This window comes from Falco naumanni, chromosome 4, assembly GCF_017639655.2.
Source record: "Falco naumanni isolate bFalNau1 chromosome 4, bFalNau1.pat, whole genome shotgun sequence".
NCBI classification, from domain to species: Eukaryota; Metazoa; Chordata; class Aves; order Falconiformes; family Falconidae; genus Falco; species Falco naumanni.
In genome coordinates, this window is record NC_054057.1 from 18,609,105 (window position 1) to 18,636,206 (window position 27,102).

The 27,102-nt window shown below is 39.8% G+C and overlaps 1 protein-coding gene across 4 annotated transcripts in view; it reads left to right on the plus strand.

The window, feature by feature from the left end:
• The window catches only part of ELMO1 (engulfment and cell motility 1), a 310,364-nt gene that overhangs the window by 84,786 nt on the left and 198,476 nt on the right, over positions 1–27,102 (plus strand). For all 4 annotated transcript variants that reach the window (XM_040591563.1, XM_040591561.1, XM_040591564.1 and 1 more), the window contains 3 exons: positions 1,073–1,242; positions 13,094–13,129; positions 20,821–20,920. In XM_040591563.1, the coding sequence (XP_040447497.1) occupies positions 1,073–1,242; positions 13,094–13,129; positions 20,821–20,920 (306 nt within the window). The remainder of the gene's footprint in view (positions 1–1,072; positions 1,243–13,093; positions 13,130–20,820; positions 20,921–27,102) is intronic.

Below are 27,102 nucleotides of genomic sequence, written 5' to 3' on the forward strand. Positions count from 1 at the left end.
ACCAGGGCCGAGCAGAGGGGCAGGATCCCCTCCCTCGCCCTGCTGGCCACGCTCCTCCTGAGGCACCCCAGGGTCCCACCCGCCTTCCTGGCCACAGGGCACACTGCTGGCCCACGGGCAACTTGCCGCCCCCCGCCCCCCCCGGGCCCTTCCCCGCAGAGCTGCCCCCCAGCGGGTCAGCCCCAGCCCGTGCTGGTGCGGGGCTTGTTCCTCCCTGGCGCAGGACCCGACACGGGCCTCTGTTGGGCTCCATGAGGTCCCTCTGCCCAGCTCTCCGGCCTGCCCAGGCCTCGCTGAACGGCAGCGCAGCCCCTGGGGCAGCAGCCGCTGCTCCCGGTCTGTATCACCGGCAAACCTGCTGAGGTGCCTCTGTCCCTGCATCCTGTATTTCAAACATTAATGGGCAGAATAGGCGATACGTCCACACACATATTGAACTTGCATAAAGATGTATGAGTGATATCATAGTATTTTGTGGGTCATAATTATTCCTATGCTTCTTGTAAGATGGCATGTGAGTTTTTGAATTGATTGTGAACAAAAGGAAGAGGGAGAGGAAGGAGCAGAAGGGCTGAAGTTGGTCTCTACTGATATAACCTGATTAGGACAGTATATAGTCATTGTTGTTAAAGGTCGTGAGAACTGCGTAAATGAGTAAGCGCTGACAGGAAAAAAGTGCTGCCGTTATTATACTGAGATTGTCTGATGCAGTTTGTTTTATTTTCATTTCTACTTTTATTGATGTGACACATAAGCTCTTTAAGCCAAAAGCTGTCTTTTGTAATGCTTACATTTTGCCTGAGACAGTGGGATAACTATCCATTGCTCAGTGAATGATTCTGTAACAATCCAAATAATTATAGATAATAATGGAGTAATACATGAGTAATATACTTTTGGAAAATTAGCTAGTATGTGAGCTACTTAATCATTTCTGAGCATGCAAGTGTTAAGTATCACTAATATTAAACATGGACATTGTTCCTGCTTGTGCTAACGTTTTGTTAATTATTGCCGTTGTAACAAAAGCTTTTTTGTTGTTTTTGTTTTGTATGTTCTGTTTCTCTGTTAGGCTCAAAATGCACAGCAGCTCCATGAGAGGATCCAGTCTTCTAGTATGGATGCAAAGTTAGAAGCACTGAAAGACTTAGCCAACTACTCACGGGATGTTACATTTGCTCAAGAATTTATAAACCTAGATGGTATTTCCCTCCTAACACAAATGGTTGAAAGTGGCACAGAGTAAGTATTCTGCTTAAACTCTGATGTTCCTCCTGTATGTGGGGTGCTTTCATGCTCAATTTCTGAGTGCCTGAAGTAAAGTATTTCTGTATACAGCTTTTAAGATTATATAAAATAAAACATCTGAAGAGTTTCTGGGCTGCTAGGATAGTATATCTATTATCAATGAGAATATTTTTTTAATTTCCCCTAACAGTGGGCTGGTAGGGATTGTGGCTGAGCAAAGTAGGCAGTCACAAGTACCCTCTGTTCCATGAAGTTTTGGGGAAATCGTAGTTTCTTCTGTACCCGTTGGAATTTAGATAAATCATTGATAGTATATTTAAAGGCTCATATTTAAAAGATGTGATCTGAAAACTGTGGTTTAAATTTCATGTTACTGAGAACATGTTTTGCTTCTGGCTGGGTTTTTTCAAATGATAGTGGCTTTTTGACATGAAATTGAAAGCTGACCTCTGAAAATACATTCATTCTTTACCAAAACATCCCACCAATTTTCACCGTGGGTGAAATTCAAGACCGTAGTCCTGAGTAAGTGTCTATTGGCTTAATGTGGAGGGTACTACTGAAAAGGATTGTTGCACCATTAAGTTATGTTCTAACAGTCACTGTTTCAAGTAGGCTTTTGCTTTCAAGTAAAAAATTTAGTGCTTTGCAGTCAGTGTCAACCTCTACTGCACATGAAGAAATCAACAATACCCATACCCTTCTCGGAGAGAAAAAAAATGCTCTGAAAGTAGTTTTCTTATTCAGTGGGGGTGTTCAGTCTTGTGGACCAGACTTAAGAAGTAAATTGCTGAAATCAACCCAAATTCCTTCACAAATGTGCTTGTGTTCCCTTGGATTCAAGAAAGTAAACAGTGTTACTGGGTAAAGGGAAAGCTTTGAAATGGATCACAAATCATCTCTGATGGTCCCATACAAGATATACTGGGGGTTTTCCACAGAAAAGTTAAGTACTTTTTAGAATCCAGTAGTCCTTAGATTGGGAAATGTAAAAGCGCACTCTCGCTAATCCCTGCCTGTTGTGTGGTCGATGGTTTATAGGACTTTGAATCCCTACTGCCTAACTCTGGCTAAATACTGGATTTCTAATAGCTGATGGTTTCATCTCCAGTGTTTTGAGGTTATGGTCTTTATTTTTTTGCAGTGATGTGGTCTGTGGCACATATTATGCCACTTCAAAAAAAAAAGAAACCCAAACAAAAAACAAAAAATGCTTTGAGTTACCAAATTTGTCAACTTGTATATTCATATAATATTTGTTGTTTAGAGACCAAAGTAAATTGAAAAACAAAGGTTTAAGTTGATATAAACATGTGCACACAGTTACTGTGCTAATTAAAAAGTATACTGAATGGGCAGGCTTACATGTGCCTATGAAGGTTAGAACATAAGCAAATTACAAGTCACTGCCTCTAGTTTTTTTTATCATGAATTTAAGTTAAATGGTTTAACATTATTCCACTATGGAAGGTATTTAAGACTAAAGCATTTCATTTGCTATTGAAACAGACATGGAACATTCACGGTTTTTTATTAGCATTTCATTTAGCAGCATCAAGGCTAAAGCAAGTGCCCTTGTCACCCATCAGATGTGTTTGTACTACTGTTTTGTAGCTGTGGGATTGGCCAAGCTGTAGCAGACTGGTCTGGATTAAAAATAACTATTTGGGAGGGAAACTGCTTAAGCCAGCACCACTGTTGAAAGAACTGCTCAACAAATTACACCCTAGTAGTAATTCCTGGCTGAGAGTATAAGTTTTCAAACCACACAGCGGGCTTGTAGACTGGACATCTGAGCAGTCTTGCCGACATGCCGCACACACACCACCCCCACCCCCCCCACCCCCTTTTTTTTTTTTAATGATTTGCATTTGGAAGGATTTCAGAGTTTTCTTTTTAGCTGGTGTAACATTATCACCAAAGATGCATTGATAGATCTACCTGTCTAATCTATTTATCAGTGTTTCTGCCTGTTGGGAGAAATGCTGTTTAGTTTGGGCGTTACAGAAAGACTCAGACTGTCTGAAGCTGAGACAGCAGTTTGTGTGTTGATGAACTCTCAGTATTTGCTGCAGTCTTTTTCATGTTCAGCAGCCTAGATGGTCTGCAGGTAAGGTTTTTGCCAGTCTGGTTTTGCAAAGGGAGTTGTAAAGCAAGGGCATCTATCTATGTTATGCTGTAGAAGCGTAGAATCATGTACATTCCCTTCTGTGTTCATACTGTGCATCACTGGCTGATAAGTGCATATCTAACAGAACCTGAGATTTAATGAAAGGAGCAAATCCTAATATACACAGATTCAGCAGCCTAAGTCCGCCTTGATGCTGCTGCTTTCCTTTCTTGACTGACTTTAAGCTGTTGAACCTGTTGTCCCAACTCACGGTCTGTCACTCATCCAACTCAGGGTCTGTCACTCATGGTTACTCCAGCACACTAAGTCAAAGGACAAACTGCTTTCTCAGAAGAAGCATTTTTTTCTTTTTTTTTTTTGACTTTATTATTACAACAAAACAGCTTTCTAAAATGACCTGTGAACAAATAAGGTGTGTGTGGAAGGTGAAGGAGGGTAATATATGGAGGAGAGATTGGGACAAGGACAGTCAGACATTTGAGTGCTCTAGGCTGTCAAGGACAAGCAGCTGGAGACAGTTAGTTGTCCTTTTATGTTCTCTATGCCTGTTTTCGCTTGGACTCTCTGCAGTACCGTTAATAAGAAGTCCCATAAGATGCTTGCTGAAAAGGCAAAGCAAGCTGAAGGCTGCCTTTACTATCAGCTGCCACCCCGGGCTTTGCGCTTTCAGCAGCATGACCTTCTGGGTTGTGCTGCTGACTAGGTCACTGAAATGGTTCAAACCACAAAGCTCTTTTCCCTCCTTTTCTGTGCCCCAGTACCTGCTGCTTTTTTTTTCCTCAATGATATTTTTAACTGATCATTTCAGTGTCCATAGGTTGACCTACCTAAACAATTAGATTAGCATTTAAAAAGGGGGGGGGGGGGGAGGGGGCCCTATTAGAGGAGGAATGAGCGGTGAGAAATTTCAGGGAAGGGTAGAAACTTCCTTGATGGCCAAGTTATAGAAGGCAATATATTTTATAAAGATACCTTTAAGGTATATCTTCACTGTGGAATTTACCTTACCCACCTTTGAGTTACTGCTGTTGAGCCAGCCTTGCTTGTATGAGGCTATGACTCATATAGCTGAGAGAACCCTAATGGCTTGGTGCTGCAAAGAGACGGTCCAGCTGCCTGCCCTCTTCTCCCGTTCCTTTTATGTTAACACCTGCTCTCCAGCCCAGTCCTGCTTGCTTCCTAGACTGGCTCTGGTGCCTGGATGCTTCACAAAGCCAATCCAGCTTTTTAACTTGGTCGCAGAGTACCCACTTCTGGTTTGCAGAGTTAGTTTTCTGCCTAGCTTGGTGCTTGAAGAAGTAAGAGAGGAAGTGGGCATGAGTGGGTGCAGAAAAGGCCCTTCTTTGTGACACTAGACCGTTACATTTGCCTTAGGTGCGTCATTGAGCCACAACCAGAGAGCAGTTGTGTGTGAGTGGCTGTCTCTGCTCTCGTGTTGCAAGCCGGAGACTGGCACTAAGACTGAGGGAGTCAGAGGGGATGGGACATACCCCACTGGGGGGCTGCTGCTGCTGCTCTGCCTGTGGGTTAATGCAGCTGAGGACAGCCCTGAATCAGTAAGCCCAGGCTGAGTAGTGCCTCTGTTCACGGTGTGCTGCAGCTGTGCTAGAAATCGATGAATTTTGTTAATTCAAACTTTATTCTCTTTTTTAAAATTATTATTTATTTTCCCCAAAGGGGCAGACAGTGCTTATTAAAAGTACCATCATATTCAGTGTAAGGTTGCTCTGAGGTTTCCTTTGCACGTGGAACTCATGTTAGGGGCAGCTCTTAAATTACAATTTGAGTGTGTAATTAAGTTTTAGTGGGCAGCCTCTGGAAAGCAGGACTCCAGCTTTTTATATAACTTTCACTGAGGAAGAGGCCTATGCTTTATTTATAGTTAGCTTTATTTATTGTGCTACTTACTCATTATTTCAGTGAAGCTAATGGCTATAAAAGTACAGTGACCAAAGTAAGAGGATGTAAATTCCTGGGTCTCTAGTTAAGTCTGCTTCATTTTGCTGGTGATGAAAAGAAGTAGTAATAATAAAAGTTCACAACAACTAGCAATGTTTCCTGGTTATTTTCCCATATGCTATGTTCCTGAATATTGAAGAAAATTAGAATGCATTAGAGAATAGCCTTTTCAGGTTCTTGCTGTTAATATAGTGTAAAAAATAAGAAGTTGAGATGTGGGGGTTGTTTTATTTTGTGTATATTTTCAAAAGTGTTTTTAATACTATGTGTAGTTACTATAATTTGTGCCAAATCTCCTTGAATGCCTGCTGCTTAGAGCAAATGAACTGCAGACATGGTGTGGGCTGGGACAAAGCCATAGGGGTTGGTGGTAGTCAGATTGTAGGGTGCAGGGGTCTGTACTGAAGCAGAGAGTACATCTGGTCAATATGAATATATTTATATCAGCAGAGATGCAACATGTCTTAGAAACTGTCCACATGTGTCTTGGTCCTGTTGATTGAGATGGCTTATCTTTGTTTTTCCTTCAGACTCATTCTTTCTTCTAGAGCGTGCTAGGAGTCTCTCATTAACTGAAGGAAAAAAGAAAAGGAAAAAAAAAGTGGGTTTCTGTTTATTTTTATGGTTTGGTTGACCTATAAATTACAGCAGAAACTGCAAGTTAGGTCATGAGAAACAAGTAAATGCTGATTCCATTTTATAATTATCCATGATGTCCAATCATTTCTCAGACTCTGGACATCTGTATCATGAAGGAGGGCTGTGGGTGTGCACACGCAGTTGTTTTCATTTCCAGAGACTTTTCAGAAAGAAATTTCCATAGCACTTCTAATGCTAATTTGTTGACTGAAGCCCAGTTCATGCCTGGTTAAGGGGAGCTGAACATGGTGTCCATCTGGCTGGATGTACAGACAATATAAAGGGGAAGTCTTAAGAGTGTGCTGCTTCTGATCCCCACCCAGAGAGTGCAGTGTCCTAAAATAATACAGAAAAAGAGCAATGCTAGAAGGTCCTAGTTACCATAATGGCTGATGAAAAATGTGTTCAGGAACCAAACTGGAAAACATGATTGGGTCTCCTTGCTACTACATCTGAATTAACATAGTTCACTCATTCAGAGCTGTATTCCATAGTCTAGCCTAGAACTAATATTTCAGAAAAATATGGCTGTATAGGTAGTCTTTCTGATGTAGCAGAAGACTGGTTACGCTGTGGTGGTTTGTTTGTGGTTTTTTTTTTTTTCTTGATGTAGCAGAAGTTGTGTGACTGTAACAGATTCTTAAGCTTCCTTAAAAGGAAAGAAAGACTTCATCATCCCTTATAAAGTAAGAAAAGGAAAACGTAAGTCACAAGCCATAAATATTGAAAGACCAAAGAGTTAATAAAAGGAATCTAAATTTATTTTTATCATTACCAGTAATAATAATAATCTCATGACTGGGAAGAAAAAGAGGAAGGCCTATGCAGAATTTTCAGTATTTTTTTATTGGCATTATCATGGTATCTGTCACTTGTCATTTGGCTGCAATAACACACAGTTTTTGCCAAAAAATGCTAAGCCTAGCTGTCTTGACAGTAACCAGAATTGTTTCTGCTGCTGTTGAGAAAGTTGTTCTTCAGGGATCTGCTTCATTGATGTGGCTGTGCTGAGCAGCTTTATTGTAGTACAGCTGTGGCACAGGAGCATGCTAGTCGATGCTGCTCAGAGATAGTTGCAGACAGTCTGGTTTTAATTTTGGGTTGTCATTGCTTGGTGCACAGATCGGAGAGAAAAACTTACTTTAAATTGGGACAGTTGTTAAATTTTGTCATCTTTCTATTGGAGGTAATAGATGCAGTTAGATAAGGTACATAAAAGCTTCTAAATAAAGGTGTGTTTCTATGGTTTTTGACTCTGGACTAAGAGGAGTCTTTTAATGAACACATGCAGTTGCAGAGTTGGCTGCTGTACAGCTGGAAGTCTCAGAGATGGCAATTGTGCATGCTTTAAGGACAAATTGTATTGTCCAGTGAAATTCTAGCTCTTGGCTTGTCTTACAGAGATAATATTGTATACCAGCCCAGTGGAAGACAGATTGGTTTGGAGTTATTCCAGCTTTGATGCACTTTTTGGGACAGTTGCTTGCATACCTGCTAATGGTTTTTTCCATCCCAGTCTGATGAGTATTTCAGTAGTGTTGTCAAAACACTTAAGCAGCCCTTGCTCACAGCCGCTTGTTCTGTCTTGCTTTATCTGAAGAGTTATGCTGGTAGTGTTTGTAGCAAGCTGGACTGAAAAACTGTAGATTATTAAAAGTGACAATAAAGGCTACTTTTAATACAATATTCCTTAACCCAATTCAGTTCTCTGAGCTCACAGTGTTGCCCCAGAAAACAGCTGTGCAAGCACAACTCACTGGGTAAATGGGAAATTCATTTTCAGGAGATGATGTGAACAATGCTAAGCTAGTAGGTCTTTACCATGGTATAAAGTAGTCCTTTTCCACCCTTCCCATCTACTGGGTGTGTAGTACCTGCTTCATCTCTTAGTCGGCTCCAATGCTCCTCTGAGGACTCAGTGATCCAATTCAGTTTGCTAATCTGGCCAGCTGATGGAGGGAGGGAAATAATTTGTATTTTTGACAGCACTGGGCTATTAGACAGGCTCAGCCATTCCTGTGAAGCTTCACCTGGAAGCATAGATTACCAAACCTGACATTGCTGCCAAAATCAATTCTTGTCCAATGGGGGTTTTATGCAATCTTCATTTCTTAGTGCTTCAGTAATGTTGGGAGAGAGTGACTATTGTCTGAGGCAAAAATCCAAAAAAGTGAATAAAATCAGGTAATCCTGTTATACCACTGTGGAGGTGGTAATGATAGAAGAATGACAAAGGGCTGCAGTTCCCATAAAAGCTACTCCACTTTCTTCCTTTCTTTGTGGGGTGGCTTTTTTTTATTTTTTCTCCTGCTTGCTCTATTTTGGGTTAGTTTCTCCACCAGTCTTCAGGCTTGGATTCCATCCTCCCTCTCAGCACACACAAGTACAATTTCTTGTATATCCCTTTTATATACGTAGTGCACACTGTATGATTTAGATAAAAGCCTCATCTGAAGATTGAACCGTTAAACATCACACCTTTGGAAGGAAGAGGAAAGTTGCTGGTCCTTGCACTCCTGTCATCCCAATATTTTTTTTTGCAGGGTTTTTTTTCTTACTTTGGTTGTGCTTAAGCATATTAGCATTTAAATGACCCTGTTAAGTGGTGATACCAACACCTTGTTGACAGCAATAGGGAAGAGGAGACAGTTTTATTGGGTTTTGTTTGGCAACAAGTAAAATGTGATGCAAAGAGTAATTCCAGTAGTGGATTTGTATTTCCAAATGTTCTTTAGAGTACCAAGCTAGACAAAACTAACTTTTTTTTTTAATTTAAACTCAGGCAAAAGCCAAGTATTTGAGGAACCAGCAAAAATAAGAAGAGCTTAAAACTCCACTTCTGCAACTTCCCAGAATGTTTTTGTCTCTTGGACTGTTGTGGCTCTGAGCAGTGGAAGCACTGCTGCATAACTTAATAGTAATTTTACAGGTTTCATCCAAATAATTTATTACAACCTCCTGGCCAGAGTGTTTCCCAGACTTCATATATATGATGTCTGATACAGCCAGAAGCCAGAAATATGTACTCCTGTGTATTTGTCTTCTCATATTTCTCATAACACTGCCTGTTACCCAGAATGTGGGCTATCCTTGTGTTTGCCTGAAAAGCAGTAGCCAAATAACAATTTAATTGGTTAGCAGGTCCTTCATCCATAATCCTGTCGATTTTTCTGGAGAGGAAGGTTTTGTGAACATCTTCCACCTTTGCTAATAATGGCCCTCTCTGGTGCCGTACGTCAAAGCTTTTCATCCTCAGTGGTATTTTTATCCTACTCTGCACATGTTTAAACACTGGCGGGTCAGAAACGTTGGTTGCAGTGGTGTGACTGCTTTAGCTCTTGGCATCATGAACTCCAGTGGGTCCACACTGGCTTCCACAATGGGACATTTTAGTTGTTCTCCCTAGTGCAGACAACACCTTACTGTGCACTGTGTGTTACCCCACAGGGGTAAGGGTTTAGATTTGGGGTAAGGGGTTTAGATTTGGGGGTATCTTTCGTTCTCATACAGCAGGTTTTACACGTGAACAGATAGGAGTTGATCCAGTCAGATCCTTGCTAGGCTGGTCTCTGCTGGAAGCTGCTCATGATATAACCTACAGTGTGTGAGCAAGTACTAAGTCGGTATGGTTTGGGAAAGTCCAAAGGGAATGGCTGTTCCTTAGGATTCAGCTGGAAACGTATCACAAGGTTCCTTTGAGGGCAAACAGGGAACGTATTATGGTAGCGAAATGTCTAAACAAGTAACTTGTTGTTAATGTTTATTTTGCATTATGTTGGCATTTGTTTTGAGACTTCTCCCTGTATAAAAATTGCTGTCCTTTTGTCTTTCACCACTGTAGTATCTGAAACTCCCACAAACACTATTTAATTTACTCTCATAACATTTATGTTATGGCCACAGTTTTGTTCCCACCTGTGCAAGTGCAACTGAAGGATGGTTTCATAAAAAAAATAAAAAAATAAATATAAGTATGGATCTAATTACAGTGTCTAGATCGGTAAGGCTTTCAATATTTTTGACCATACTTGCGGTAACTCACCCTGGAAGTGTTTTGCAGAACTGTCTGGTTGCTACCACAGAGTCAGCCTTCTAGAAGAAAAAATGGTTACGTATATATAGAAAGAGGAAAGCCGATGGGAGGTGGCAGACTGTATTTGTTCCTTTCCTCTCTGACTTGCTGGAAGAGCTAGCTCGGCTATTCCTTCGGTGGTAACTTTAGCTTGCTCTGTGGGTGAATATGAGAGGAACTCCTGCACATGCCAGGTCCTTCTGTATTAGGCTTTTGGTTCAATGATGGAATGAAAATAGCATGCACTTCTTTAGATAACAGACTCCACCTGTTCAGTGGTAGAAGTCTATCTATAATCATCCTGTACCACTTTGCTGCAACTTTTGATATCCTACATTGATTGCTGCTCTTATCACACTTCCCAAAGCAACAGCAATTAGTAGAAATTGTTTGGTCTAATATGATGGTTATCTTTCCTCTCAAATCAAAATTTGTTCTTTGTATTGCTTCACCAGAGAATTCCTATATGATTCAATTATTTCTCCATATTATTCTAAATTTATGTTTACTTTTACATTGCACATCATCTGACCTCAAATTAGCTGATTGCCAGTAACTCAAGGTGAAGAAGGGTTCTGTAAATGCTAAGAGTGTTACTGTCTAAATGTTTTGTTCTGGGACTCAGATGTTTGTTCTTTAATGCCTGGGCTCAGTCATGGAGAAAATACACCTGATTGTACCGTGTTGTGAAGAATCCCTGGCAAAACTGAGGCTACCCTTTGAAGTGCTACCAATTCACAAATACCACGCTTGTTTCTCTTTGATGACAGACAGACACAGCACCAATTTCAAATTTACTTGCTGCTTAGCCAAAGACAGCACCTGGATGAAAAGCAGCTGTTTTAAAAGCTGGGCTCAGAAAGATACCGTGAAGTTTTGCTGGCATTTGCTGCCTAAGGTTGCTTGGATCCACGCACATTTGGGAGATGACAAAACCCATTTGTGGTGGTGGTTGTGCTTGTTAAGGTTTAGCAGAGTCTGCTGCAGCAAGGAAGCACTCCGTTTGCAGAAGCACAGTAATGACATTCTGCTGAAGCTGGGAATTCCTACTGTGGGAGATGCTTTGAACTTTTCTGCTCCTAAAAGCATGTTGAGGGTAATTTTCTCCCCTCTTTAAGGCTGTATGATCATCAGGATGCTTTTTGTTTGCTCGTTACTACTGGCTACACTGATAGCTGTTGTAGCATAGAAGAACCAAAGCCACAAAATCCAAGAACAAAATATTGGCACTTTTCTAATTTAAGCTAGGCTGTAGCCCAGTCTGTGCTTGGGTACCTGGTAAACTGTGCAGTCATTATCTTCAGACGTGGGTATTGCAGCTCACAGCTAGCAATGAAGGATTTCAAAGTGCTATTCCTGTGATGTACTCTCTGTTTTCTCCCCTCATGGTTACACAAGCCAGTCCAAAAGCTGCCCTCCCTGAGGCTGGTCCTTCTAGAAAAGAGTCTATACATAGACTCATGCATTCTTTGTAGAAAGCACATTACTTACGCATCAAGAAAATGGGAAGTGCGAGACTGGAAGAGTTACTGCTGTACCAAAAGGAAAAAAATATATTAAATAATCCAGTCAGGTTCTGGGGGAGAGTTGAATCAGCAGCTGGAGAGCCTTGAGTCCTAGAGCTGTTGTGGGCTGAACAGCATGGCAGCAAGTGCAAAGGGGAGAACCTGGGGAGAAGGTGAGAGGGAGGAAGGAGGGACCTGTTTGTTCTCCTTTTGAACAGTAGTTTGCCCAGTATGGAGCTGCAGCCAACTCTCTGAAATAAAATTGTGAAATACTTTTAGGAGACACAAGAAGGGGTTAAGCAGAAATGGATATTTATTTTTTCCTTCCCTTTTTTCCTCCCCTGTTTAAGTGGTGTTTTAAAAAGAAGTTATTTATCTTGGATGCCATTTTTACCATTGATACTCTTTCTTCAGCTTGTTTAGTAGCATAATCAGCAGTTCTGAAGCCAGTTATTAGCAGAAGGATGATTTGCAAATTGTGATCAGTGGCTACAGCTTTCAAATGCACTTATTATCCCCCTTTCCCCTTAATATTTGGCTTCCAGTTTCCTGAATGTAGTAACGTGATGCCAGATCTTCTGGTTCACCGATTAGACATAACAGTGTATAACTAGGGGGAAAACCAGGAAAAAATATAAACCCAAACAACTGGTGGGCTACCTTAAACCTCTTGCTGCAACTAGGAACCAAGTGTTTTGAAAGTTACTAGGAAAGCAAGAGCATCACACTGAAGGTTGGGTGTGTAGCTTGGCCTCTTAGAAACCGAATCAATAAGTAACATTCTTAAGCAGGTCATTGTCATCTTCAAGTGGATTGATTCAGCATCCGGGGTCTAGGCGTGTCCATTGGTGTGTGAATTTTAAAAGCAAAAGAGCTACAGCTGAGCCTACACATTCTGTTGGAATAAGACTGCTGCACTGCTTTTATGTGTCATGGAGCTAGTGTTGAGTAAATGCAACTCTGTGGTTAAAACACCCAGGGTAAATTCTTTGCCTTCCTTTAAAATCAACAGAAAACTTGCCCCGTGAGGTCCTAACTACACAACAATTTTCAACCATGCTGACAACTCTGACATCAGTATTAGTGATGGAGACAGGAAGTAATTAAAAGACGTTTTTAGGCAACAGACTACACATCACAGCAACAGACAGAAAATGCTTAATATGTAAACCTTTATTGTTTTGTACCAAAGACTTCTTTTACACAAATACTTAACTAATTTAGGATGCCTAGATACACTTTAATGGTGAAGAGAAACAGGTTTTAGAGAAATCTGATATATTTCCCCTGTCAACTGTCTTTCCTCTTCTGCTTTTTTTCCTAACAGAAGTTAACAGAAGTATTCTGAACAAATATTTGAAATTAATTTTGAGTTTACTGAACTGTTTCTATTCACAGCAAATTGTTAGCAATTAACTGCCTCTTACTGTGTGTGTCTCTTTAAATTTTAAGAATCAAGTATATGTGTGTGTATGCATAGGTAAATAGAGTACAGATGTTTAAAGTGTGTCTCCTCACGTGCAAGTTTTAATTTTGCAGACGATATCAGAAATTGCAGAAGATAATGAAGCCCTGGTAAGAACCTGATTAGATCATTACCTTGCCCACTACCTCTTCTTTTGCATGACTGCGTTCAGGCCCTTGTGCTAATCTTTATACGTAAATACAACTGTGCATATTCATTCAGCAAGTCTTTGACCTTCTCTGTTTTCTGCTCTTTGATGCCTGTTAAAATTTTCTGATGAAGACTTTTTTTGCTTTGCTTGTGGAATGAGTGCTTCATTTCTGTAACTTCTGCAGGGGCTTCTACTGTTTCTGAAGTAAGGCTTTTGTTTTGCTTTATTTTTTAATTTGAGCAAACGAATAATTTCCCCACCTTCCCCAATTCCCCTCTTAAATTTGTCTGGCTTACGTGATTGATAGTAGGCAATTTTAATCATTGATGTTAGAGAGATGAAAGTAAGAGTCATTGTGTCAGTTTGAATTCCTATTATTTGCTGGTCCCAGGTAATGCTAATTGTTGCAGAAGTATACATAAAGGAAAACCACGGTATAGTAAAGGGCCTCACATCAGGAAGTTCAGAAGCACGCTTATTTCCCTGGTGATTTTGAATGGAACACTTCTATGTGCTTCAAGTTAAGCGCAAGCTTTTGTAGGCTTTGATAAATTTAGACTCCAAGAGATACTCTGTTATCTTGATTGGCTTGCAAATTTGACGTGTCAAGTATAGCTAAACCCCAAGGAAGCAAAAGAATAATTAATCAATTATTCTGTCACTCTGAGAGCTTGATGTAGTTTATCATGCAGGAAGTGCAGCTCCCCTTCTGAATCCAGACTAAATCATACTTTCACAAAGCTGCTGTAAACCAAGTTCTGAAACACTCATTTGTAAATCATTGCCTAAAAAATAAATTAGACAGTAAGCATAGATTTGGCAGGAAACTTAAATCCTTCCTCTACATTCGCTTTCCTAACCTAATACAAAGTAACTTGTTTCATAACAGCAAAGTTTACATTCTGAGGAAAATGATGAAAATGGCATGAGGCTTTCAGAATTCTTGGCAGCATCACACCTGCCAAAACAAGGTACCTCCTGTGCATTTAGATGGTGGGTTTTTCTTCAGTGAAAATAGTTCTTTGTGGAAGAATAGTTACACTCCTTCAGCATCTCTTTGCTCCTAGATTCTGTTATCCTATAGGCTTCTATACATTAAATTATGTGATTGTCTTCAAGACAGTACTAAACCACTGACTTATAGTTGCATGGCACCCTGGTTTTTGAACCTGATCATACTGATCATCTGAATTAATTTTTTTTTTTATTTTACACAGTTTAGTTTATTTCTGGGAACAAGGCGTTACCCACTTTAAGAGAATTCTTACTGATTAGTGTAAATATAGCACATCAGTGGATACAATAGTAAAGAAAGTGTGTGCCTGAAGTTTATTCTAATTTTGGAAGTTAATCCTGCCAGTAGAAACCTTAGTTTACATGGGGACACACAGTTTAAGATTTTTATTTCCATCAGTAGTACATGAAATGATACAAATAAAATAACACAAGTTTTTTAATTTAGGACTTGTACCAAAAAAGATACCAGAGCCATTGGTCAGGACACAAAGCCAATAGTTCTGGAAGCTGGCATTTTGAAGGTAAAGTGTATACACTAGTGCTCTGTGTGTGTAGTTGCTGAACATCCTGACTATTTTTTACCCATATATTAATGGGAAAAGGCCCAATGAAACAAGAACTATAAAAAACCCCACAGAGCTTGATATAATGACCTAAACTAAACTTTCAAACTTTGCAGCCTCCACCTGCTGTCATCTTGAGTAAATAAACTTAAAGAAACCAAATGCTAATTAAAAAAAAATACTTTTGATTTACAGGATGACATATTTCATGAAGTGCCAGTATTTCATTTTATCTCTGGTAGCTTGCATGTGATAGCCTGACTTAATTAAAACCTGATTTTCACAGAGGGGCCTTGTTTAATAGCTTTCTCCATTGAAGGAGGTTCTTCTAAAATACTGAGTTTCTTTTTGTCTGTCTTTTCAGTTTTAGGGGTTCCCATTTTATTATCCCATGTTGGCTAATACTTGGATTTTAAAAAAGAAATTATTCCCATGAAACATCTCTATTAATTGAACTTTGCATTGCATTACTGAATTATAGTCAAACCATGCTGATTGGGCAGTGATGTTTTTCCGGTGCAGTTATTCCTGGTCTTTTAAGAAAAACTGGTCCTTTTAAGGCAATTACCATGAAATGAGCAAACCCAGAAATTTAAAAGATGGGGAATAAGAGAAAAGGCAATTCTAATCACATCTTTATGAAGAACCAGAGTGTAATAGTTCCTCTGGGCTAGTTTCCCATGCAGACAAATGTTTAATGTACCTGAGAGTAGATTTAGTCATACTCCATAATAAGAGTATCTACACCTGGATTTGTTCAAGAATAGTTACAGTTCTGTTTAAATTTGCAGCTTGCTTTCTTTAATCAGAGCTAATTTGCAAGCTTAGAGAAGCCCTGATACCAGTGGTACAAAGCTATTTCAGGTTTTTGGAATGCAAGTGGTTTAAGATTAGTAGGGCTGATCCGTTTTAATGAATGCAGTTAAACTGTACCACAAAGAAATATTTCAGTGGTACTTGGCACATTACAAAACAAAACAAAAAAAAAAAAACACAACAAAAAATTCTCTGCCAATTGCAGTGTGGCAGTTAAGTGCATTTTCTGTAATCACCTAGAAAAACAGGGGCAGCTACCCCGCAGGTTGTTCAGTCATTTTCAGCTGTACTGAGTAAGTACCACGTAGGTGTGAATTGCTCCTAGTTTAATTTGATGGTGGCTTAGCTTTGCCCTTGGAAAGGTTACTTGAAGAAACAAGGCAGTGTAGAAGCAATGAAGAAGAGCCGTAGCAATAAAAAAAGGTACTTGTTCACACTGTGCTTGCAAAGCATCCTGCTGCATCATCAGTCTTCCTTTTAGATTTAGTTAGGTTCTTGCCCCCATGGCTTTTCCACAGCTCTTGTCCTCTGATGATTAGATATACGCTGCTCCCCTGTTTAAATTTATTCATGGCCATTTATTCTTGACAACTCTAACTTAAAAAGCTGTTCTTACTCTTTGATGTTGACCTCAATGATGTCAAGCCTTTCAGCTGCCCAGTATTGGGCTGTGAGCACAGTTGCTGAATGATAAGGGACTTAAAAGTTAACCGATTCCTTAACTCCTGTATGTGGAAGTAGGCAGCTGCTACTCTCTAGTTGCCTCCTGCCCAGTTAAAATTGTTTGTTTGCTGTCTTCCCTCTTCACGATTAGAGATCAGCTTTGGTTCTGTTTAGCCCATGAAAAATGGTTTGTGTAAAGATGTACTGTCTCTGGCTTCCAGTCCTAATGGGCTGATGGCTGTGTCCTGGTTGTGACAGACAAACAACAGTTTATTTCCAGGTTCTTCTATGCAACTTGTGTCATATAAAACATGCGACAGTCCACCTAGCTTTATAAAAACTTATATTGGTATGGATTGGTTTTGATTTTTTTTTATTATTATTATTTTATTACCTGATGACAGCAGAGCCTGGCTAATTAACTCAATGTAAAGAATCATTTGAACAGCTGAGTATTATTCCCTCTACAACAGCAATAAAATGTTCATCTTGGTACATGTGTTAAAGATGCATTGAGATTTTCTTTTTTCTCCCCCCCCCCCAAAAAAAAAAAAACCAAAAAACATCTACGGGATTTGGGTGCTCAAATTTATTTTATTTATTGATATATTTTGATAAGAAATCCAAATTGCTTTAGGCATCTTTCAAAATATCAGTTCTGAATATACATCTGAGGATTACTTAGCACACATAATAAAAAGATGGTTTAGCATGTAGAAGTGATAACTAGGAAGGCAGGTGAGAGACAGGTGTGGTAGTCAGGGTCACATGCACATTCCTGTAATTTTTATTTTTAGGAAAGAAAAATATGATACCAAAACACGTGGAAGCTTGGGTTTTTTTCATCATTTCTTAAAGTAATCATGCAGGAAAATTTTAGGAATGTAAATTAACAGGCTTTGACCTGATATTACCCTAGAGATGTGAAATGTGAACGTTGACTTACTTTTCAGTCAGGTTTGTCAGAGAGGTTGAGGCACTGTGGATCAGAGCATGGTCATCCGTCCACACTGGAACGGCTCACGCTGGGACACCTGATGGCATTGCAGATCACAGCTTTCTGCTGCTTAAGAGGCTTTTGCCAAGAGCAAACCAGCTCACCCATCCTTACAACGGTGGTTAGTAAAGGGGAGTCAGCAGAGAGTGGGGAAACTTCATCAGCTGTCCCAGTGTAAGGTGCCCCTGCCTAAGAGCCAGAGCCCTGAACAGTGTTCAGGAGGGATTTTACAAGTAGCTTGCCTAAGAGCATAGATCATTAAAATGTCAGTGTTAGCGAGAGATGAAATTGCAATTACACAGTGCATCTTTCAGATCATTTTTCCCTTTTTGCTGCAATGACACACATTAAAAAGCACCTTCAAACTATGAGGTCATTTTGCCAGAGCAGCAAGGGTTAGATATTTACAGAACTGTTGTGCCTGATGCTGTGGATTAGTGTAAAAAGATTTTATGAAGAAAGAGGCAAAGAGGCCCCATTATATTTCAGACTTTTTGTATGACTAAAACAGTCACTGAGATTCTGAGTTAAACAGCTCCTACCATCTATTTTCTCAGATTACTACTTTTATGAACAAGCTTTGATTCCCTTGAAATTTCTAGTGTCTATTCTATCTGCCAGTCTTAATAGTATGAGTGTGTCTGTGCATGTGTCTTGAAGTGAATTGCTTGGAAGCCTATTTCTACCTATCTGCTTGTGTTTAAACACATAACTATGAATCAACAACACTCCCTTCCCCCTCCAGATACTTTAATCCTTATCTTGCTGTAGTTACCCTGGAGATTGCTTTCATCTCTAGCTGTGCTGTTCCAAATGCTTATCCTTTAAGCCTGGCTCTTGACTTTTGCGATGCCACTTAGACACGTGTGTGTAGGTACATATGTGTATTTTTAAAGTACATACTACATCTGTGTGATGCTGCATAATATATAGAGTTGGAGTATTTCTTGCTGCTTGATTAGTCCCAGTGTTGTACCTCTTCACTCATTAAATATTGGAAGCAGTGTCACTGGAGTGACACCTGGTGAGGTGTCTGATCATTTTAAGTGCAAAAATATTTTCGCTTTCTTGATCACAAATGGTTGTATCATTGTCACATCTACTAAAACCAGGTTTATACATTAATACCAGTATTTTCAGCTTCATTAACCTAGTTTCCCCTCCAAAGCTGTGGAGAAGGCTGGATTAATTGGCAGGATTATTCAGTAGCTTTGGTGAGAAGAGTAAATGAGACTGTTGAATTCAGGTTAATTTAATTCCTTTACATTGCAGCCACTGCTGTTCTAAAGGTGAATGTCCATATACAGGTTTAATACAGTTTAAGTAATCCTTCTAAACCATATCCATTGTTAATGGGGATTAGCTTTCATGTACAATTAGTTTATAGAAGAGTATATATGTACTAAATACAGGTTAATTAACTAAATTTTTAAACAATATATAAGAAAATATATGGGAGAGAGATTATGTGCTTAGTTTAATGCGGGGAGAGGTATTGTAATCTATTTTTCAATCTATATGGTCTATCGTATTTTTTGTTGTTTGGGTTTTGTTTTTGTTTAATTTGAGCCTAATTTAGTCTAGCATCTTAAAATACCAGAATTGCATATATTTGTGGAAGTATTCTGTCATGAAGATGCATGAGAATTTGGTACAAGCTTTTTGAAGGAAGCCTTTCTTAGGGTGCTCTTTTATTTGTGGCTTTATAAATAACCATTTTATGCAAAAAGAATGGATTGGGAAGATGACAGGACTGGAGCTGATTAAATTTCCTGCAGAGTCTTATTGTTGTCCTGTTATGAAATCCTTGGTTATTTGGAATGCCTAATGATGACATTTTACGTCTAATTTAATTCTTAAAAGATTTTCAGTATTAAAATACAAGTAAACAAAAGCAATGCCCCTACCCCCCAAACAAAATGCAAAGCTTCCAGCTCATGTATTCCCTGAACAAAATATTTCTTGCATAATTACGGTCCATTCTTTTAAAGACACTGTACTTTTCTTGTTTGCTCTTTAATGTAATTTTTTCATTTTGTCATAAATAATCAAAGCCACTGTGGATACCCTTCCTTACTGTGGAAGAGAAAGGTGTGTTTTGGGGTTTTTGTTTGGTTTTACTACTAAAATGTCAAGAATGGCAAATTTATTTTTAATAGAGGGCATCTGTGGAGTTTTGATGAACAAGAGCTCCTTTCTTAAATGAAGGGGCCACTAAGGGCTGCATCTCACCATCAGGAATCCCTAATTGGCAGATTGTATCAACTCCAATAAACTGGCTCTTGGAATTGCTACATTGAAAACAATTTTCTGCCTCTCTGTACTGCTGTAACTGTCTTCCAGCTGAGTGGATGCTCACTTCCTTGTGTTGGGCTGGTGCAGGTTAGTAGGAGAGCAGATCACAGAGTAAGGGTTACTGATTACATTGCTTAACTATGGGTATAGTATTGGACTCAGGTTTTCAACATACTGAGCATTACAGTTCCAATCTGACAGAGGTTTTTTACTTTTATCTTTTTATTAGGTAAGCTGTTGCATTAAAATCACTGGGACTATTCATGCTGTTTAGATTGATTATATGCTTATGCTTGTTAATGGCTTAGTGGCCGAGTACCTTGCAGGCGGTTTGGCATGCCCTGAAAGGTAATTACGCAGCTTCATTTTGGGCTCTGTGCACTGCTGCTTGTATTGAGCAGTTACTTCATTGAACGGCTTCATTGAAATCGTTATGGCTGCTGACTGTTCAGTGCCCTGACTATATATAGAAATGAAGCTAATCTTTAAAAGGTGTTTTTTAACACGGAAAATTCCTGTGCAACTAGTCAGGTTAGAAAATTTTATTTATGTTGAGTTTAAACACGTTTTGAATTTAGCTGAGTTCGTACAAAGATGCATTGAATCTCAAATTTACAGGTGTAAATTTACAGGTGTAAAATGCAGTGTAGTGGCCTGCAAACCCTAAATAATTTGAGCTGCATGCTTGGATAAACTATGGGAATTCTCCAATTTGCTTGACATGGTTGCCCATAGGTAAACAAGAGGAGATGCATCTTCAGGTTCAAAGAAAGGAACTGAGGCATTAACTATCAAGAAATTCCTGCTCAATATATAATCTCTTCTGGTGCATTTTAAAAATATATTTGCTTCCTTGTAAGAGAAGGAACAAACAATCCACTGACTTTCTGTCAATCTGCTTAGTGCAGAGGTACCAAAACGTGGCACTTCTGTATGACCTTCAATCAGGAGCACTTCCATAAGTTGCTAAGAAAAAAGGTCGTCTTTTCTTCTGCTAGATCTAAATAAGCGAAGCTTAATTTGGGCTATCTGATTTCCTTGAGCATTGCATGTGGTGTGCTCTTGGGGGTGACTACTTCTCTTACAAAATTGGTTTCTTCCAGGTGACTGTTCCTGATGTCCATGCTAAAATGTTTTAGAGACTGTCTGTTGCACGGCCTCTCTTGCTCTTCTGCTACCTCTTAATCCATAACTGGCTTAATTTTCCTGCCTTTCTAAAAGCTTCCTGCTGCTTTGTTCCCTTGGTCATTGCCCTGCTGCATTACTGGTAAATGTTGTCATGACTCCTGTCTCTTGCAGCTTTGGAGATATGTTGTCCTTTACACTGACTGCATTTGTTGAGCTGATGGATCATGGGATTGTATCGTGGGATACATTCTCTGTGGCATTCATTAAAAAGGTAAATTTGTAATCAATGCTATCTGTTCTATATCAGTTTAAAATTTTGAGGTGAGTCATGGGCTTGGGTTTGGTTCCGTTCCTTCCCCTGCCCCTTCCTGGTACATTATGGTCAAAAAGTTACCTGACAATGGGATTGAAGTGCTATTTCAAACTATAAATATTTGTAGTTGCAGGATCTGGCCCAGCTTCTACAGAAATCAATAGGAATGAAGTGGGATCAACACTGTATTAGGCTCATTGCACAAGAAATTGCTTGCTCAATTAGTGTGACCTCCCTGTGCAGATACCATGCAGTTAAAGCAAAAATTAGTATTTTGACTTAAATTAAAATAAAAACAGCACTGAAATGTTTCCTCTGGGGGTATGGGAGGAAGATAAATGAATTACTTTACAAATGAAAATTAAGCTGTTATCTACTAAGTTTATCAAGTTGAACTCTGCCACCCCTCCCAATCTTGCAGCTGAGGTCTGTGGTTTTGAAAGAGATCTTTCCATGATTTGCAATATTTTTTAATTTTCTTACATGTAGGAGATGCACAAAAGCAGCAGAAACACAGGAGTACTTTTTAAGTACAGAGATTTAATAGACTTCAGAAAAAGTTTTGTTACTGATTTAACCCTTTTCATTTACTGTGGACACCCCCCACACCCCCCTTCTTTACAAGGAATTTTCAACCCAGATTGAACTCAGAACTTAAGTTAAAGTGCGTTTGTACAGTTTGAAAAGATATCTGAGTTACTTCACAAAAATAGTAGCAGAGGTATTAATGGAAAGAACATAACCTGTGGCAAAGATATCTTCTTTTTAGCAGAATGTGTCAGAGTGAAGACTTTTAATTTAACTTTGGTTAGAAAATTTCTACCACTAAGGGAAAGTAGAAATGTACTTCTGTTGCCAAAAGTAAAAAAGAATAAATCACAAAAAGAGCATTAGATATCAACACTCAGTTTTGGTCATTAAAAATGACAGATGCTATTTGTAAGAAAAATTAGTATAATTGATCAGGTTTTTGGACCCTTTTTTGATTTGGCCAATCTTGCAGTCCAAAAAGATTATAATGATGATTATTGTTATCTTTTCATGGCAAAGAAAATAGTGCAACTGGTTTTTAACTAACTTCATGATACAAGGTCAAGCCCAGCATGCCTTATTTTCCAGGGGAGCCTGGTAAGAAGTGTATGAAGAAACTTGCTAAAATGAGTTTAAATCAATCTGCTTTGTTAGTGACTCGAAAGGGTAGTCCTCGCCTAACTTTGTCAGCATCTTTTGCCCTGTGGGTTGTATAGTAACTACAGAAGAAAGTGCTGTCTGCACCCCTGTTAATGGCTCATCTCTCTCTTCTGTCTGGCACTTCCATAGGTTTCCCTGGACAGGGACCCAATTTAAAAAACAAAGGACACAAACAAAAGCATTCTCACAAGTACCTATGAAAACCAAAATTGGCCAGTAAAAACAAAAAGTGAAACTGGTGGACAAGAAAGGGACCAAGGAAAAGAATAGGCTGATTATAAAGAGAAACAGAAGGACAAAGAATGACAAATGTAGATGAAGTAGGCACAGATGTGTCCTGACCTGCCATGCAGTTGGGAGCCAGCACAACAGAGCCCTCACTGGGGCTCTGTGGGCCAGGGGCTGACCTGAAGGAGCACCTTTGTGCTATGTCTCTCTGATGGTACTCTACAGCTTTATTCCCACTTGCTTCTGTGACCTTGGCTTTTGACAGGCCACTTGACGTTGCTGATGGGCTTGCTCAAGTGGTTGACAGGATGGATAAGGGAGCCGATAAGTTTCTGCTAGCTGGGGGGGACTTTGCAGTCAAGTGCTTCTGCCCTTTGAAGCTGTCTTTCATGTTAAGCCGTGAAGCCAATCTGAAATGAGGAGGAGCTAATCTGAACTTTTTTCTTGAATAGTTTTCTAACTTAAAGTTTAGAGGTTGGAGGAGAGCTCAAAGGAGACCTCTTAACTTCTTCTAATGACTAACTGCTTGGTGTTGGATGCAGTTTCCCTCCCATCCTTTAGGTATGCGAAGTCTGCTATTCCAAGTGCTGCAAATAAGAATTGACACTTTCAAGTAGAGCTTTGCTCCTTATCTTAAGGGAAAACAGCATAATTGGAAAAAACTTCCTTATGATATGTAGGATTCTCTCAAGACCTTTTTCTTGCTTATGACAATATAGTTTATTTCCAGCTTCCATAGTTGCCTAAAGGATTTGGATGCCCAGTTCTTAGAAAATGTCATGGTAACTGGATATCAAAATACACTATGCAAATGTGGTACTCTCATCTATAGTTCCCACAAGAGGAGAAGTGAAGTTTGTAGTTGGTTGAGATAGGTCTGAGATATCTCTTAGAATTATTTATATAATAGCTGTTTCATAGCCATGTGATGCAGAATCAACCTCCCTGAACTGTTTACTGTGCCTTCTAAAATGTACTGTGCAGAAAAAGGGGTTGGCAGTAAGGAGAGTATGTCTGTGTCTCTCAACTGTCAGTTGGTTTTTCTGTAGTCAAGCACAACTCTAGTTCCTGACTTGAAAATGAGATGCACACTTTAAAAATTTGCCGTGCATTAGGACTTAAAGAAGAACAAAACTGCCAGATTTTTCTGTACAGTTCTGACATCAGAGTGGTCCAGGCAAATAACTAATGAGCATACCACAGCTCAGAAAATCAGATCTGTTTCCTTCACTGTTCTTTCCCTGCATGTGTTTTGCTGGTGGCATGGTTTATTTTGTTTGGGGTTCTTTGGATTGGTTTTGTTTTGTTTTGCTTTTAATTTTTTGGGGTTTAATTTTTGGATTCTTTCCTGTTCTTTAAGTGGTCCTGAAACAGGAAAAGAAGTCTGATGATGTAGTTTAGTTTGCTATAGGATGCTCATCTACCCTCATTTTACATGTTTAGTTGCTCTTTCAGCAGAGCACTGGGGCTGAATGTGTAAAAGCATTCGGATATCTAATTTCCCTTGAAATGAGATAGGAAGTTAAACACCCAGCCACTTTTTTTGTATGTGGCTATATATGACCTGATAGGGCTACGCAGATATTGAGGTATTTTGCTGAAGAAATAGTTTTATCCTTAATGAGACACACCCATGGTTTTCATGTAAAAGTGCAAAGCAATGAAGTTGCTTATTTCGGGAGGAGAGGTTGTATTTCTGTGAGCTTGCATTATTTTTATCATCAGAATTTTTGATAAACGAGTGCAGGACTACTTTTGGATGTTGAAAGCCCTCCCTGTGTGTGGTGCTCAGTAAGCAGGGAACAGCACATACCACAAATTTGAACTCCTATTGATTCTTGTCTCTTTTCAAGAAGGGTATGGGTTTTTTTCCACATCCAGAATTTAGAGTATGGTAATAGAATTTCTTTTTAATCTAATTTTGCTCACTCTGGAACTGGCGTGCCTCCTTTATCAGGGTAGACAAGCCTATTATTTCCGACCAGACTTCATGCTTCAGCAAGGTGATTATAAATATACATAGCTTGATGCGCAAGTTACCTGGGAGGTGTTTTACATGTATGTTCAATGTGATATGTTACAGGCTTTTAAGCACACAAGCCAGCCTCATACCTTGGGTTTGTGTTTATGATTAAAAGACTTTACGGTCCAGGGTCAGAAGAAGAAATACGTGTAAGGCAGCATTTCCTAGACTGAGGTTTGTTATCTATACTGTTGCATTTCTGCAGGCTACTGATATGAATATGTTATATCCCAGTGAAGCATTTACACTGCCACTTGAAATACCATGTGAAGGAGCTGCTGCACCAAGAATAATTCATACATGTCAGGGCTTCTAAAAAGAATGGTGGCAGCAGTCTGACAAGTTGGGGCACAGTCTGGACATACTGTATTCCTGCTGCACAGTTGATCCGTGGATGCCTGATGACTGAGGCTTCCAAAGTGCAATTGGTTTATTGTCTGAGCAGTGCAGAGTTGCTCTGTGCATACACTGCCTATATTGTGGGCCTTCTGGACATCTGGCAGCTCTGGCTGCAATGCACCAAAACCACGACTGGATTACTATTAAGAGAGGCAGGGTAGTACAGTGCTTCTGAGATACAGCTTGTAGGTCGAGGGACGTGATTCTTTCTCTCTACTTTGCCCTCATGAGAGCCAACCTGGAGTACTGCTTTCAGGTCTGGGGCCCCAACATAAGAAGGACCTGTTGGACCAAGTCCAGAGGAGGGCCACAGAAATGATCAGGGGGCTGGAGCACCTCTCCTGTGAAGACAGGATGAGAGTTGGGGTTGTTCAGCCTGGAGAAGACAAAGTTCTGGGGAGACCTTATAGCAGCTTCTGGTACTTAAAGGGGGCCTACAGGAAAGCTGGAGAGGGACTTTTTACAAGGGCATGTAGTGATAGGGCAAGGGGCAATGACTTAAACTGCAAAAGGGTAGATTTAGATTAGATATTTATTCTTTACTGTGAGGGTGGTGAGGCACTGGCATAGGTTGCCCAGAGAAGCTGTGGATGCCCCATCCCTGGCAGTGTTCAAGGTCAGGCTGGATGGGGCTTGGAGCAACCTGATGTAGTGGAAGTGTCCCTGCACATGGCAGACGGGTGGTGGAACTAGATGATCTTTAAGATCCCTTCCAACCCAAACTGTTCATGATTCTATGATTCGCAACAGCACAATGTGCATCATATACTAATGTAAATATTACTTGGGCTCAGGACTTGCAGGTAGCAGATACTGAAAGTCCAGAGTAGAGAAGGGCTAATTCTTGCTTCTCTCCTCTTATTCTCTATGCATGCGTGCGTTTGGTTCTCCATTTCCTGTAAAGACAATATGTATTCCCTGAACCAAGTTATATTCTGCATAGCATGTTCCTGTTGTGGTAATGCAAACTAAGTTGTAGAGCAAACAGTAGGGCTGCAATAGATCAGAAGAAAAATCTATCCCTTTTCCCTTATCTCCAACCAAAGTTGCAGAAAAGGTATTTTGCTCTTTCAGTACTACTCAGAGTGCTGCAAGTACAAAATAATGTAGTTGTCCACATGTCGGTATTTGACTGTGAATTTTACAGGCAGCTAGGCAGCTTTTCTAAGCATAGGCATGCCTTTCTTCCTACAAAATGAAAATGATGCCAAGGTCTAAGCAAACATCCAGAATCAGAAACAATATAATCAATCACATTAGTGGCTTGAAGTAAGAGTGCTGAAGAAGCACCTGGACTTTAAGTTTCCTGGAAGGAATGCAACAAACTTGAGACAGGGCTGCTGTAGTCTGTTACTTGGCTGTAAAGAGCGAATAACTGTAGTCACACGACGTTTCTTCTGTTTGTCTGTGCTTTCTTGGGTACCTTTCAGCTTGACTGTGCTGGTATTGGTGCATTCAAGGAAAACCCAGGCAGTTCTTGCTTCCTGCGTCAGCAGAAGGCAAGCTTCTTCCTGGGAAGCTGTGTCAGTGGACTGGGAGGCATAAGAAAGAACACACATTGCCACATCTTACTGCACAGCTGTGTTGGCCCTGCGGATGAGTGCGCAGCATGTCATTGCCACACTGCAAAAAAACAGAGGTCAGACCTGGCTTTAATTAACGTGCCATTTGTTTGTGGCAGCTTGCGGTAAAAGTGAAAGTTATTAAGGCATAAACTGGACTCTAGGCAGAGTTATGGAACAGTTGTGCTGATAAACAGTCATCAACAGAGTTTTAGTTTGTAACCTGGAGAGAGCTTTCAGTGTTTTTGGTAACAGCAGGGCAGGGAAAAAAAGCATGTTTTGCTAGAGTGTGTTTCGCCAGAGAGCTAGATGTAAATTCTTTTTTGAAACATTTGCCTTGAGCCTAGATATTTATTTAGAGGAAACTGGCTGCACAGATTTCTACTGGAAGGAATGAGAAGTATTCTCCTTCTCCTTCCCAAAGTTTTCCTCACAATAAGTATAACCATTCTAGTTCTTTAATGCTGATTTATCATGTTCATAGCATAATGTTGAAGCATATATTTCAGTGGTATGAATATTGACATAAATCTCTGGTGATTTGCACCAGCTGAAGAATCTGTGCCAGTGTCCTTTGAAGGTATCTGCAGTGCCTGGTTGATGGCTCTCAGGTATTCACCGATACCTGGTATGTGGACAAGACTACTTTTATAATAATGCCTTTCTGAGCCGTGTTCACAGTTTTCTTTCTTCCCTTTCCCCACTTTCATGACAAGATGTAAATTCTCTTACTGTTT